The 14,020-nt window shown below is 36.7% G+C and overlaps 1 protein-coding gene across 4 annotated transcripts in view; it reads left to right on the forward strand.

Annotated features, from left to right (window-relative positions):
- Nucleotides 1-14,020, forward strand: part of unm_sa1614 (un-named sa1614) — a 44,407-nt gene that overhangs the window by 28,607 nt on the left and 1,780 nt on the right. For 2 of the 4 annotated variants that reach the window (XM_077203560.1, XM_077203563.1), the window contains exons 15-27: nucleotides 2,920-3,053; nucleotides 3,243-3,334; nucleotides 6,177-6,363; nucleotides 6,457-6,542; nucleotides 7,408-7,523; nucleotides 7,844-7,911; nucleotides 9,067-9,174; nucleotides 9,686-9,920; nucleotides 10,048-10,230; nucleotides 10,666-10,729; nucleotides 11,517-11,578; nucleotides 11,698-11,888; nucleotides 12,666-12,788. In XM_077203560.1, coding sequence (XP_077059675.1) covers nucleotides 2,920-3,053; nucleotides 3,243-3,334; nucleotides 6,177-6,363; nucleotides 6,457-6,542; nucleotides 7,408-7,523; nucleotides 7,844-7,911; nucleotides 9,067-9,174; nucleotides 9,686-9,920; nucleotides 10,048-10,230; nucleotides 10,666-10,729; nucleotides 11,517-11,578; nucleotides 11,698-11,888; nucleotides 12,666-12,788 — 1,649 coding nt within the window. Of the gene's footprint in view, nucleotides 1-2,919; nucleotides 3,054-3,242; nucleotides 3,335-6,176; nucleotides 6,364-6,456; nucleotides 6,543-7,407; nucleotides 7,524-7,843; nucleotides 7,912-9,066; nucleotides 9,175-9,685; nucleotides 9,921-10,047; nucleotides 10,231-10,665; nucleotides 10,730-11,516; nucleotides 11,579-11,697; nucleotides 11,889-12,665; nucleotides 12,947-14,020 lie in introns of those variants that run through there. The other 2 variants (XM_077203561.1, XM_077203562.1) reach the window with 2 other exon arrangements.

The following is a 14,020-nucleotide window of genomic DNA, read 5'->3' on the forward strand; positions in this document are numbered from 1 at the left end:
TCAAAGTATGTTAGAATAATCAAATGTAACAATTTATTATATGTAAGGTAAATGTATCATAACAATTTCACAATCAGTTCAAGGATAATACAAAACTTCAAATGCTCTTGAATAAAGAAGAGAAATGTTAACGCGACATTTAAGAAATCCATAAAATGAATGAGAGTTTGACAACTCCCAGCCTCACGGGTTGATCTGAGATACAGAAAAGGCCCTGAGCTCTGGTTGCATTTCATTATATAGACCAGGGGCGTCAAACTCAATTCCTGGAGAGTTTAGTTCCAACCAGCTCTAACACGCATACCTGTAGTTTTTAAATAAGCCTGAAAGACTTGATTTGCTGGATCAGGTGTGTTTAATTAGAGTTAAAGCTAAACTCTGCAGGGCTGTGGCCCTCCAGGAACTTACTTTGACACCCCTGACATAGACAGACCTCATTTTAAATGTAAACATGAGTTCATAATGGAAATTTACTTTAAACACTGTCCCAGACTTACTGGGGCCGAAGGTGATTTACATTGAACCATTTGCTATCATTGGAAATTTGCATTGAGTTAACACCTTCTGACCATTTGCCTGAAAGTCACACCCTTTTATGTGCAAGATATTTCTAAACTCTTAAGAACTTTATTACCTTTTGCTTTAATTTTGTTGTGAATCACCAGTCATAGATAGATTCATTTGCAGTGAGGGTTTATTGATAAACAATCAGAAACAGGCAGAGGTTAACAAGAGCAAACAGTGGAACAGGCAGGGCTTAATCGAAGTCAAATACCAGGCAGAGGATCGGGGCAGAGAGATAACAGGCAAAGTCAGAGTTCCAGGTAGAGGATCGGAGCAGGCAGATAACAGGCAGAAGTCAGAGGCAAAACGGGTCGGTAAACAGTCAGGCTATCTGGGGTTTCACAACGCTCAGTAGTGTTCACTAACGCAAAACAAAACTTCTCACTGAGAGCTGTTCGAGGTGCCGTTGAATAGTCTGGGTGATAGACTGCAGCTGGGCGAGGTGATGAGAGTCATTAGGGGTTGCAGCTGAGTATGATGAGAGTGATTAGAGGGCTTTTGGGGAATGTAGTGCGAGGAGAAAATCAGAACTCGGGTGAAAGCGGTCTTGGTTGGCCAGGGAGGGAGGTTGCAGAATCTGGGATTGTAAAAAACTTCTTTGGGAATGAGACATTTGTACCAGTCGCACTGAGACATTTCAAAGGATACCAAACATGTATAAAACTGAATGATAATAGTTCACATTAAAACCATATATATTTTGGATGAATTTCAGATGATTTCAGCATGAGGGAGGGAGAGTGGGGGGCCAAGGTAAAAGAAGTAGATTAGAATGATTCTGGGGTGAGACTTGCGTCTCGAATGCACGAGAGTGAGTTCAAATGGTAATTTTCAGCAGGGCCCTTTATTCACTTAGTTTTTCCAGTCTTACAGTATGTGTTGTTACTAATAATATGAGTATGTGACGTATTTAGTGTAAAATAAAAATAACTATTTAATACAAAGCTTTGAACAAGTAAAATGTGTGTTTCTCTATATGAAAACAAATAGGATATTTAAAAAATATTTCTTGGTTTAAAACGTATTTAAACAGCTCATAATAAAAATAAAAACATGCAAACAACAAATAATCATCTTAAAACATAAAAACTATTGACTCTTAAGCCCATATCAAGGCATTTCTACAGAAAGACCTCAGTCTTTTCATCCCTGAAATCGAAATTAATACATTTACGTTATTAAATAATAATTATTGACAAATGCAAAAAAAAGCTTTATTGATGAAATGTGAAAGACGTGTACAGGTTCAATATTTTTAGCAGATAAAGACTTAATAATATTTTTTCACCACATTATGACATAAATATCACACATCTCATCTTATTCTCCAACATGCTTCTGTTGTCAAATGTCTCATTGGCTTAAATGTGTGTTTCACTTGTTCAAGGATTTGAAATTATTAAATACATGTAGGCCTATATTTGACATTAAATGCCCATACCTCCGTGTCTTTAAGTAGGCTACTATTTGTCACAAGTTCACAACATGAACATAGGCCACATAAGGAAATAATATTAATATAATACAGTAAAGGGGGGGACATTTTACCCTATGGTTATACATTTATTGATATTTTTTCAAAATTGTATGGTTAAAAGTATTTGTTCTCAGTTTATGCAAATTAGACTAGCTCATGCCGTATGAACAAAAAATAGTTTGTATTATCCATTAACATGGTAATTAAAAAATCCTCATTGTACATCATGATATCTTATGCATAGCCTACAGTATATGAACAGAAAAGTGACTTTATTTAAAAGTATGTTGTTAAATATTGCAGACATAGATCCGATCAAAATTCATGTGATATCAGCTTATATTTAACTAAAGAAATTCATGTGTAAGCCCCGCCCCCCACTATGGCTGCTGTTCTGAAACTGCTGGTGCTGCGGTTCTGCAGCTAGATATTTTTGGAGACTATGCTGGTCCTCTGTTCATGCTGTTTCTTTAAATGTCTGTCCATAAATCATGTTTAATTAAATTAAAACCCAGTGCGTGTACATGAGAGAACAGCCTGCAGGATTTATAGACATGTTTCCTGTAAAAAGTGCTGAGTTTAGATTTTCTTTGGCTGCACCTTCTATCTCCATTGCAAAAAGTACAACTGTAGCAGGTTCACCCTCGGCCAGTGTTATTTTAGCGTTATTTATATTCTATTCTAGTATTTTTAAAATATTTGTAATTCGATTTATTTTCATTTTTCCAGTTTTAGTCATTTTATTTTGTGCTTTTATATTTTTTATTGTTATTTATATTTTGCTGTAATGTATTTTTATTTCAGTTTAAGGTTAAGAAAATTTTATTTAGAAATTTAGAAGCAGCTGATAATGTTTTCTTTACACTCTTCGCTTTCAGATCCGACTTGGATCTCTATAAACCTGGGAATTCTGACGTGCATCGAGTGCTCAGGGATCCATCGGGAAATGGGTGTACATTATTCACGTATTCAATCACTTTCTCTGGACAAACTAGGGACTTCAGAATTGCTGGTAAGAATTCACAGTGAACAAATTAGTAAAATCAATTCATGCTTTGTTTAATGTAGCTGGTTGTTATCTTTATTGCACTCATGTATAGAGAGTTTGACAAAGTTGAGAGTATGACAATATAAGTGATTTCTCATGTTCTTAACCACTACCCGCAGATTTATGGCTCATTCTTTCTCTTTTGCTCATTAGTTGGCGAGAAACGTGGGTAATTCAGGTTTTAATGAAATTGTGGAAGCCAATCTTCCCAGTCCCTCTGTGAAGCCGTCAGCAGAGAGTGACATGTAAGTGATGAGCAGCTCTGTAATTACTCTTCAAATGCCAGCCAAATGGTTTCGACACTTGGAGTCTCTGTGTCCCCATAGCACCAAATGTCTTTAGCATTTCCCATAACATGCGCACCACTCAATTCCCTCTCAATCTTTACCTGCAAAAGAGCATTCTACATGGCTGGGCCAAGCGTAACCTCTCTGTACACAATTAACCTGTCAGCAGATGGTGCAGAGCTTTTTAAATTTCTTTTAAATTGATCATTCTTGAAAGTAATTTGAAAGCTCAAGAACATCCAAATTACTTTAACCTTCAAACTAAACGGATTGATTTACCCTGCTGTCCCGATCAATGGGAGGAAAGTATGGTTGTGTACACTATTGTAGACAAGCTGGACTAAATGAACAGTGCTATTATTAGATTCTTGCACAGAGCCCTGAAATAACACACATATTTCCAGGAACTACTTTAGGGATGTAATATGTCACACAGGAAATGCTTAGTTCATTCCAAATTTTGTCTGTTCCAGATTCTTACTGTATTCTGCCATCCGACACGGCTTTTCCTTTCTAGACTTTCCATGTTTAAATCTCAACACCTGTTTCATTATTCGACAACTTTGTTGGGGGGATTGTTTCTAAGTTATTAGTATTAAGTTAGTATTAAGTTGTTAGTATTGTTATTAAGTTAATGTTGTTAAATATTATTACAATTTAAGATAACGGTTTTCTTTTTGAATATATTTTAAAATGTAATTTGTTACTCTGATGGCAAACCTGAATTTTCAGAAGGCATTAAACAGTTGTACTGTTCAATATTTATGTGGAGACCATGATACATTTTTTTTATTTGGATTCAAAATGATTATTTTATGAATAGAAAGTTCAAAAAAACATAATTTATTTGAAATATAAATAGTTTGTAACACTGTAAATATTTTACTGTCACTTTTGAGCAATACATACAAGCGGAATACAAGTATTAATATATTTAAAGAAAAAAGTCTTACTGACCCCAAGAACGGTAGTTGTAGGTACAGTGGCAAAAAAAGTCTTTAAGGTACAGTAGCAAAAATACCTGTGCAATTTTAAGGGTCAGAAAGGTGTAAATGGTCATGTATAACTAAATAACAGCTTATTTTCATGCAAGAATCCTTGCATAACTGAGTTGACTTTAAACACAAAAAGTGCACTGAAAGAGTGGCCCCTTTGAGCTCTGACAGCTGTTTCCTGTCTCAGGACTTTTTTGATTTTTTTTTCTAAAGGCAATCTCTGCAGTTTTCAACCTACATCTGTCCAACATGGTGCCATGAAAAGAGAGAAGAGTTGCACTAATGAGAGCTCCAGTTATGCTGTCTCTTACCATCTGTGACTTGCAATGAGCTTGTAGGCATTGCAGACAGTGGCATCATGCCCATTCAAAGTGAGGGGGCACGTGCCCCCTCAGATTTTTCCTCCCTGATAATTTTTTTGTCACAACTTTATTCCTGTTATGCTCCATAATTCCCAGAGCCTATAACGACTCAAATGTATTCTTCTGGATGTGTAATAAATCGGTCAGCATCAGCCTGCCCCTTTTTCCTAATATGGTGTCTGTGTATATCAAATCTAGAGCGCTATGTGCATAGCGCATAAACATCTTTGCTGTGTATGTTCAAGCAACTCACTTGTCTCGCACGTTGAGCTGGCAATGTTTTACAGATGGTCTTGAAGTGGTAAGTGGGCAAAGCAACAAATCGGCATTGAATTAGTTATCGGATGATATTAAAAGGTAGTGGGATTATTTGTGGTTGACCTGGAAATTTTAACTTGATCGAAAAGTTATGGATTTGATATTAGCTGCGAATTCAGAGTATTAACTTAAGTTGTGTCAGTGTAACGTTATCGATAGCTAGCCTAGTCTATCTGTAAACTAGTTGGCTAACGTTACTGCCTGCCATAAAAAGCCAATAAGCCATAGTTGGTTAAATGTACAAGTTACAAGTTACTAGCTTTTCTGTTAGCTCATAAATTGCTCTTTACAAGTTCCTTATTTAAAATATAATAATGAGCAGTGTAACTACAGTATTTCAATGATTTTACTAAAGTAATGTTACATATTACATTTGATTTGATTACTTTTTTACATTTCTGTCAAATATTAACCATTTTCAAATAAACGGGGTAGTGTTAACCTTATTCAGCACTGAAGTCTATCAAACTTCTTTCAAAGTCCTTCATTACATATTAATATTAAAATAACTTAATTTCAGAGCACCACAAAGTCAGACCTCAGCACCTTAATGTACCTTTAATGTAAGATCGTTCTTAGGTCGCATACCAATTTAAAATCATAACATAAAATCTGCAATGGTACTGTTTTTAAAATCATGTCTAGTAGGCCTAAGTGTACAGTAAGTGTGTGTGTAAACATGCTTTAATGAAGTAGACTTCAAAAGCTTTTAAATTTGAGCTTTGCCTGGAGCTTTCATCAGCCTGTCTTTTACATAATCTTACAAAATAGATACTTTAACTTAGTCCTCAGATAGAGGAGGGTTGCTGCTAGCTCCGTTAAGGTATTTCTGTCCCTCCCAAACTGCATTGAAATGGTATGTTTAGCTGCCAGAATTTAAAAATTTTCAGGGGGAGACACACCCTGACCCCTCCTAACATGATCCATATCACCCATCAGAAAACAATTGCAACGTCTCAGATTGTGGCCCCCCCAGAATTTTGGCTTGCATGATGCCCCTGATTGCAGAGATGCAATTTTTTTAAATTTCACTGCACAATTTATTGGTATCGGACATCTGTTGAATATCAATGCAATTTTGATACCCAATAAAAGATGTACTAAAATATTGAGTGTTATTGACAGGGCCGTACGTAAAGACTTCATACTCTCAAAGTATATGGAATGGCAGTTTGCACAGCGTAGCAGCAGCTCACCGGAAACAAAACGCAAATATCTACAGGATGCTGTTCGCAGTCGAGACGTCTTCAGCCTGTTACAGCTGTACGCTGAGAGAACGGAACTCAGCCAGCCACTGCCATGCCACCTACAGGTCTGCAAACGTCTCGCCTTCTCATTTCCTGCTTAAGTACATGCACATGTATATGTTAGGTCTTCCCTTTTTAAAAGCAAAATGTTATGACAGGAAAAGGGGGAAACTGCACTACACTTAGCTGTTCTATTGGCTGACAGAACATCACTTCATGTGGCTGACTTCCTGTTCCACAATAGGTCAGTAAAAAATAACACAATTTTTATTCTGAAAACATCTCAGGTTACGACTGTAACCCTAGTTCCCTGAGAAGGGAACGAGACGCTGCGTTCATGACGCTTTAGGAACGCCCCTGCGTGATTGCGTCTGAAGCACGTATGTCAACTATTACAATGGCGAGTGTGAGCGTCATGAACAGATGACGTCACGACCAGGAAAGGATAAAAGCACATCCGGTATGACTGGCATTAGCTTCGATATAGCCGAAGCAAGTCGATCACAGGAATGCAAGAAGTATGGCAGGGCGACGCAGCGTCTCGTTCCCTTCTCAGGGAAATAGGGTTACAGTTGTAACCTGAGATGTTCCCTTCTTGGAGACTGGATCGCTCGGGCAAAGGAAGAGAAAGGGCGTAGACCATCTCTAACCCTGCCGAGAGATCCATTTGCGATCCCCAGGAATGCCTTCTCCGTGCTCTCCATGCAGAAGCAGGTCCGGATCCTAGAAGATCGCGAGCCTGACAACTTTCCTCAAAAAGGCTGACATAGCATGCTCCGCTCCCAAACATAAGACACAGAAATCGTGTGTATCCCCACCCATTAAATAGCGCGGACAGGGAGAAGCACACAACTTAAACATCTCTTTCGCCATAAATGCTTGTGAACAGACAACAATAAATAGACAGACAGTTTCAACATAGAGCGCTTGCTGAGGCACAGAAGCTAATGCCGGTCAGACCGGATGTGCTTTAATCCTTTCCTGGTCGTGACGTCATCCGCCCATGACGCTCACTCTCGCCATTGGACTAGTTGACATACGAGCTTCAGACTCAATCACTCAGGGACGTTCCCAAAGTTAACAAGTGCTTTCCTTGTCATCGGTTTCAGTAATAATCTGGACGCTCAGACAATGAAGGGAAACACTGCTTTGCATTACTGCTGCCAGCACAACAAAACTGAGTGCCTTAAACTTCTGCTCAGAGCCAAGGCCAACACACATATCAGTGAGTGAGACCTTCAAACCTTCAAACCAGACATTTTTGCTTGAGTTATTTCATGATTGAAAATGTGTTTCTTTTCAACATTTGTTGTTTAACATCCATCCATCCATCCTCTTCCTTTTAACATTGAAAATTTGACACACTTGAGTTTTAATATTAATTGAAGTTACATAGGGTTTTATCTGCATCTTATCAGTCATTGTTAAAGCAAGGAGGCTCATCTAGTTATTTTGAAGGCTGGATTGGCTGTTGGCTCATTTGTCAGGAGTTAATTACAGATCAGGATGATCATTGAGCTGATCATAATTGCTGTTCTGTGATAGAGAATGATAATGGAGAGACAGGACTGGACGTGGCTCGCAGACTGAAGCACACACTGTGTGAGGAGCTGGTGAGTCAAAATGCTATCCAGCAGTAATCTGTTAAAGAAAGTCTTTATCATTAGGATAGGCATATGGGTGTAACCTGTTTATTTCAATTTTATTGAACAAAATGTTTGCTGTACACTTCAGCTACATCATGGTCATGGTCTTTTCTATAAGCAGGTTCTCCAGCACACCTTTAATATAATTTAGAAAGTGATATCATGACTAAAAAAGTATATTTACTATATAAATTTTATAAAAATGTTATAAATTAATAATAAAATAAAATAATTTAAAGCAGAATATAGCTAGAATAATTTATATTTCTAAACCATATACACTACCATTCAAAAGATTTTGGTGTTGGTAAGATTTTTTAATGTTTTTGAAAGAAGACTTTCAAGGCTGCATTTATTTGGTCATGAATACAGTTCAACAGTAATATTGTTAACTATCGTTACTATTTAATAAATAACTATTTTGCATTTTAATATATTTTAAAACATAATTTACAATTGTTATGGCAAAAATGGATTTTCAGCCGCCATTACTCCAGTCTTCAGTGTCTTATGATCCTTCAGAAATCATTCTTATATTTGAACATCTTATATTTGGTGCTCAAGAAACTTTCTTATTATTATCAATGTTAAAAACAGGTATGCCTTCAGGATTTGTTGATGAAAAGACATTTTCAAAACCAAAATCTTTACGGTCATTTTTGACGAATTTAATGTCCTACATAAATAAAATGTAAATATATAAATGTATGTAGTTTTATGCTCTAAAATATTTAATTGGCTAGATATTGCTCTTTGTGAGTGCTTGTGTAGAGTTAGACTTGCAAGCAATCCACCACGATCAGTCTGTTGAGTGTAACATTCTGTGTGATTCACTGATCTCCATGTTACCAGCTAATAACGGTTTCTTAAGGGACACAGAGTTGCCTTCCTGCATTTGAATCTCAACTCATATTTTTGCAGAGACATTTGTAAAACTTTGTTAAACTGATTAATTTTAAGGATTGTTACTTGACATCCAAATGAAAACAGCATCAGCAATCTCTACAAATTGAATCTTTAAAAATCTTCACACAATTATCTCAAAAACTAGAAAAGTTATGGAAATCCAATTGTCAAAAAGGGATTGATCTACATGTTAAAGTAATGCTGTGTCATGTTCAGATCCACCAGTCACAGAACAACCAGTTTAACATGCACGTGCACGTGGAATATGAGTGGAGACTCCGGCAGGATGACCTTTACGAGAGTGATGACGACCTAGATGACAAGGTGACAACATAAGAAGACTACACCACCCCTAACTTACAGAACAAACTCGCACATATGCTAATAGAGCATAATACATAATACATAATACATGAGACCTTCACTGCATCTGAAATGTAATACTTCCCTATATATAGTATGCGAAAAACAGTACGCCAACAGAGCTGTTTGTCCGAATACATTGTATTTGAAAACACTAGGCGAAAAGTACCCGGATTACCTTCTTTCGGTGAGATTCTGAAGTGTGTATTCAGTGGACACTTTACTATCCCATGAGGCTACGGGAGAGGATTTATGAATGGCAGTGAAGTAATGCAACCGACAAATGTAGTATGTCCAAATTTCATTCATATTACCCATATTCATTCTATATAGAACGCACTTTTTTAACATTACCGATGTAAATTCAAATGTAGTACCTACTCAGAAGTATGCGATTTCGGATGCACCGATTGTATTTGTTTAGCGTGCAATTCATGGTCTGATGTGTAACAGTGATGGCCCATATTTGTAGATGGGCCCAGTGAAGAAGGAGCGCTTAGGACGGCCGTTCAGCTTGTATCACAGTAACTCTGCCTCTCACAGTGGCGGAGGGGGGTTGTTCAACGTGGGTCGGAGGCTAGCAATGGCCCGAGGGGATAACCGGAGGGACGTATATGCCAGTCCCAACTCTCAGACGCGCAGCCTTGACAGTCCCCCTCCGCCACCCCCTTCATCACCCGCACCGCCACTCCCACCCCGGGTCAGAGGTGAGAAAACTCTTCTCTTCTCTTCTCTTCTCTTCTCTTCTCTTCTCTTCTCTTCTCTTCTCTTCTCTTCTCTTCTCTTCTCTTCTCTTCTCTTCTGTCTTGTTTACTCTCCTCATGTCCTTTCCAGCTCCAAACGTCCCTCCTCCTCCCCCTCCCATGAGCTCACCTGATGGCTGGACGTCCCATGAAGTAATCAGCAGTAAGAAACGAACCCCTCCTCCCCCTCTTATCATCCGACACAAGCGCACCTACTCTGAGCCCGCCCCTCAGGTGCCCCCCAGCCCCCACTCTACACGGCAGGGACCTACAGGTATGTGCCAAACCTGGAAAGATGCATAGTCCCGTTGTCATGGAAAACATGGAAATATCTGGGAATTTAAAATCATGATTCCCAGGCCTGAAAAGCTCTTAGAAATTAATAACATTCTTTAAAATCATGGAAAGTCAAGGAAATTTCTAGTTAATATACTTTTATCACAGGTTTTTTTTTTTTTACCAAATTCTCATTGACCTATTTGTCAAATAAACTACACTTTATGCAAAACCTTAAACAAGTTCAGGCAGTTCGACACAATTTGTAAAACTCTAAACACACATTGTTACACATCATGAAAAAGTTTTTTTTAAATATGTAAATGTTGAAATAAACATGATCTTAATAAATGCTGAAGACGTACTGTTTATTCTTAGTTCATGTTCATCGACTAACATGAATGTGTTTTCTTTCTGTTCTTTCTATTTCCAGATTATGGAGTACCTTCATGTCCGATAAGCTTCGGTGGTCCAGACTCACCTTTCCAGAAGTGTGTGTAAGTGCTTTTTGGAGCCACAAATGCTGACCTCTCTTGGCTAATTGCTGGAATACCCAGAAAAAAAATGGGGAAAAAAACACAGTTTTGTATTAAAAGCTGACAAATGGTCATTACGCAAATGCTAAGTGAATTAAGAAAGTGCCAAATATAAGTAAAATTTGGAAAGTAAAGGAACAGAATTTGGCTGGTAATTTTTACTGAGAAATGCAAATATTAAACATGAATAATCATTATTAATCTTAAAGTGAATACACTGCCGTTCAAACGACTGCCGTCGTTTCAGGTCTGTAAGATTTTTGTTTTTGAAAATGTTTTTGAAGGAAGTATCTTATACTCATTAAAACTGCATTTGATTTGAGCAGAAATACAGTAAAACAGTAATATTATAAAATAGTATTACAAATGAAAAAAAATGGTATATTATATTTGAATATAATTTAAAATGTATTCCTGTAATGGCAAAGCCAAATTTTATTATTATCGTCACTGTTATTGTGATTAAGGGTTGTCCTGCTTAAAAATTAGACCATGATACATTTTTTCACGATTCTTTGATGAATGGAATGTTCAAAAGAACAGAAATCTTTTGTAAAACTCTAGAATTCTTTACTGTCACTTTTGAACAATTGAATGCATCCTTACTGAATAAAAGTATAAATTTCTTTAATAAAAAATTAAATAAATAAATAGTCTAAGTTAGATAGAATACAAACCATCTAATAAAGAAACTATTTCACCTTAAGTTCACAAACTAACATACTGATCATAAGACTTTTTGTTTCAGCTCAGGTTCTCCAAAATACACGACATCAACTCTCAACTCCTTATCTGAGCTACCAGAACGAGGTAATGCTTTTTTCTGTCCGGTTATCTCTCCATTATATTGTTCTCAGTTAAGTTGTTTTGCTTATCTCGGCCCATGTTTTTTGTTACAATGTGTCGTGGCTGTAATCTCTCTCTCTCAGCAGGCTTTCGAGCAGATGGGGAAAGCAGCTCGTCTCACTTTCTGTACCAAACCCCACAACCCATCAGCAGTGCTGGACGTCACACCCCGGGCCTGTCTCCCACCTCCCCCCGCTCCTTTAGCCTGGAGACTAACGGAAGCTCCTCATCCTCCTGCCACACTGCTCCTCACCCACTTCCCAGAAAAACTTTGGTGAGAAACTGGAGAAATGTCTTCAGAGGAAAATCTTATTTCTTACAGGTCTTTTCCCTCAGAAGAAAAATCTTTGCAAGATCCCTAAAAGTCTCATTGACCATGTAATTTGGGGCGGATTTTAAATGTTTTTGAAAGAAGTCTCTTATGCTCACCAAGCTGCATTTATTAGATCAAGAGCAGTAAATATTCTTACAATTTAAAATAGCTGGTTTCTATTTGAATATATTTTAAAATGTAATTCATTCCTGTGATGGTAAAGCTGAATTTTCAACATCATTACTTATATTATATATAATGTATATATAATATATTGGTTCCAATATATATCATGGTTTCCAATACATACATTTTCAGGATTCTTTGATGAATAGAAAGTTGAAAAGAACAGCATTTATTTGAAATAGAAACTTTTGTAACATGTGTTTATCACGTTTGATCAATTTAACGCATCTTTGTGTTAAATAATAAATAAAAGTATTAATTTCTTTAGAAAACTAGTTTCACCAGCTGTTTTACATGTCTGTGCTCTGCTGGCCTTCCAAGCATCAAACCGGCTTAAACCAGCCTGTTTCAATGTGGGAATTCATTGAATTCTAGAGGGTCTAGAGGAATGGTATTTTATTGCATGTGTTTTGGCTGTTGGAAAGACACAGGCGTTTCTTGACATGTTTCTCATACTTGAGGTTTTCCCTTCAATAAATTGACAGTTTAAAAGAAAAGCAATATTATTAAGAAGCCACATGGTGCAGTGTTTTATTTTGTACTTGTGTTTAGATGAAGTCCAAGCTGAGGCGTGTGAAGGCCATGTATGACTGTGTGGCAGATCATCACGATGAGCTCACCTTCAATGAGGGTGACGTTCTGGTGGTACAAGGAGAGGACGATGCTGATTGGTGGGTGAGTATAGGAACAAAAGAACAACTGATTTGAGATCAATTTGAAAGAGAGCGTGAAAGACACGAAACTAGCACAGCTATGTAGTAAATTCATTTGGGATTGCGGTCAATTTCAATTTTAAAGTTTAGTGGTCATTATACGATAATATTTGGAGAATAGTGCAATTGACCAATCAGATTCAAGCATTCCAGAGAACTGTTTAATAATAGAACTGTTAAGTCATAACGTCAATTTTAAGGCCAATCAGAAGGCTAATTTGCCATGGGTTCCCTTTGGAATGTCTGATATTTTTTTAGTATATGAGAAAAAAGCTCTGTGGGTAAAATTATTATAAAAACTTTCCTGTTTAGCTCAACAACATAAATTACCCAGTCATATCTCAAACGTGTATTTTGAAACTGTTGTGTGCTTTTTAAAGGTAAGTTGCTTACAGTATATATCTCTACACTGTCATTTTAGTATTATTTATATACTATTATATTATTTATTAATATTTTGAATTAGCGTTTATATTTTCATTTTATATTTTATGTTCTTTTGTAATTTTATTTTTTGATATTTTTATATAGCTTTATTTATTTCAGTTTGAGTTATTTTAGTACTTCAGCTTATACTGATTTTTTAAAAAATTTTAGTTCATTTCGTTTCTTCACTAGTTTAGATTTAAGTTAAAGTTTATCCAATATTTATATTGTATGTTACTTCATCTTTATTTCAATTACCAAAAAACTTAAAACATTTTGTTTAACATAGGGTTTTTAAAAATTAATGCCTATGTGTAATTTATGTTGTAGAACAAACATGTAAGTATCTTCAGGCAACCACAGAAAATCCAAAACCGTTATTTAAAAACTCATGGCAGAATCCTGAGGGAATCTTTGACATAAAAATTCTTTCTAGATGAACAGCTCTATTGTGCTTTCTTGTTTTACATTCCGTTTTTGAGTTTTCTACTTAATTCTCAGTTGTTTTCAGCCCTTTGAAGTATCGCTGTGATAAATGGCTCGAAAGCCTTGTTACGGTAAAATATGGTTTTGAAAAGGAAGCGGCAGGGTTCTTGTTAGCCTTTTAGAGTCATGCTGTGTGTGCAGATCTATCCCACAATCCCATGGGAGCAGCTGGAACTGATCAGAGCAGAGCTCTCAGGGTCCATGTTTTATTCTGAGTCAGAGAGCCGCCCATGTCTCCAGCAGGCTTGTCTAATATCCTGCAGATGCTTCTACAGGAAAAAT

This window comes from Siphateles boraxobius, unplaced genomic scaffold (genome assembly GCF_051911475.1).
Source record: "Siphateles boraxobius isolate OS27281-9 unplaced genomic scaffold, OSU_SipBor_1 5, whole genome shotgun sequence".
Taxonomy (NCBI): domain Eukaryota; kingdom Metazoa; phylum Chordata; class Actinopteri; order Cypriniformes; family Leuciscidae; genus Siphateles; species Siphateles boraxobius.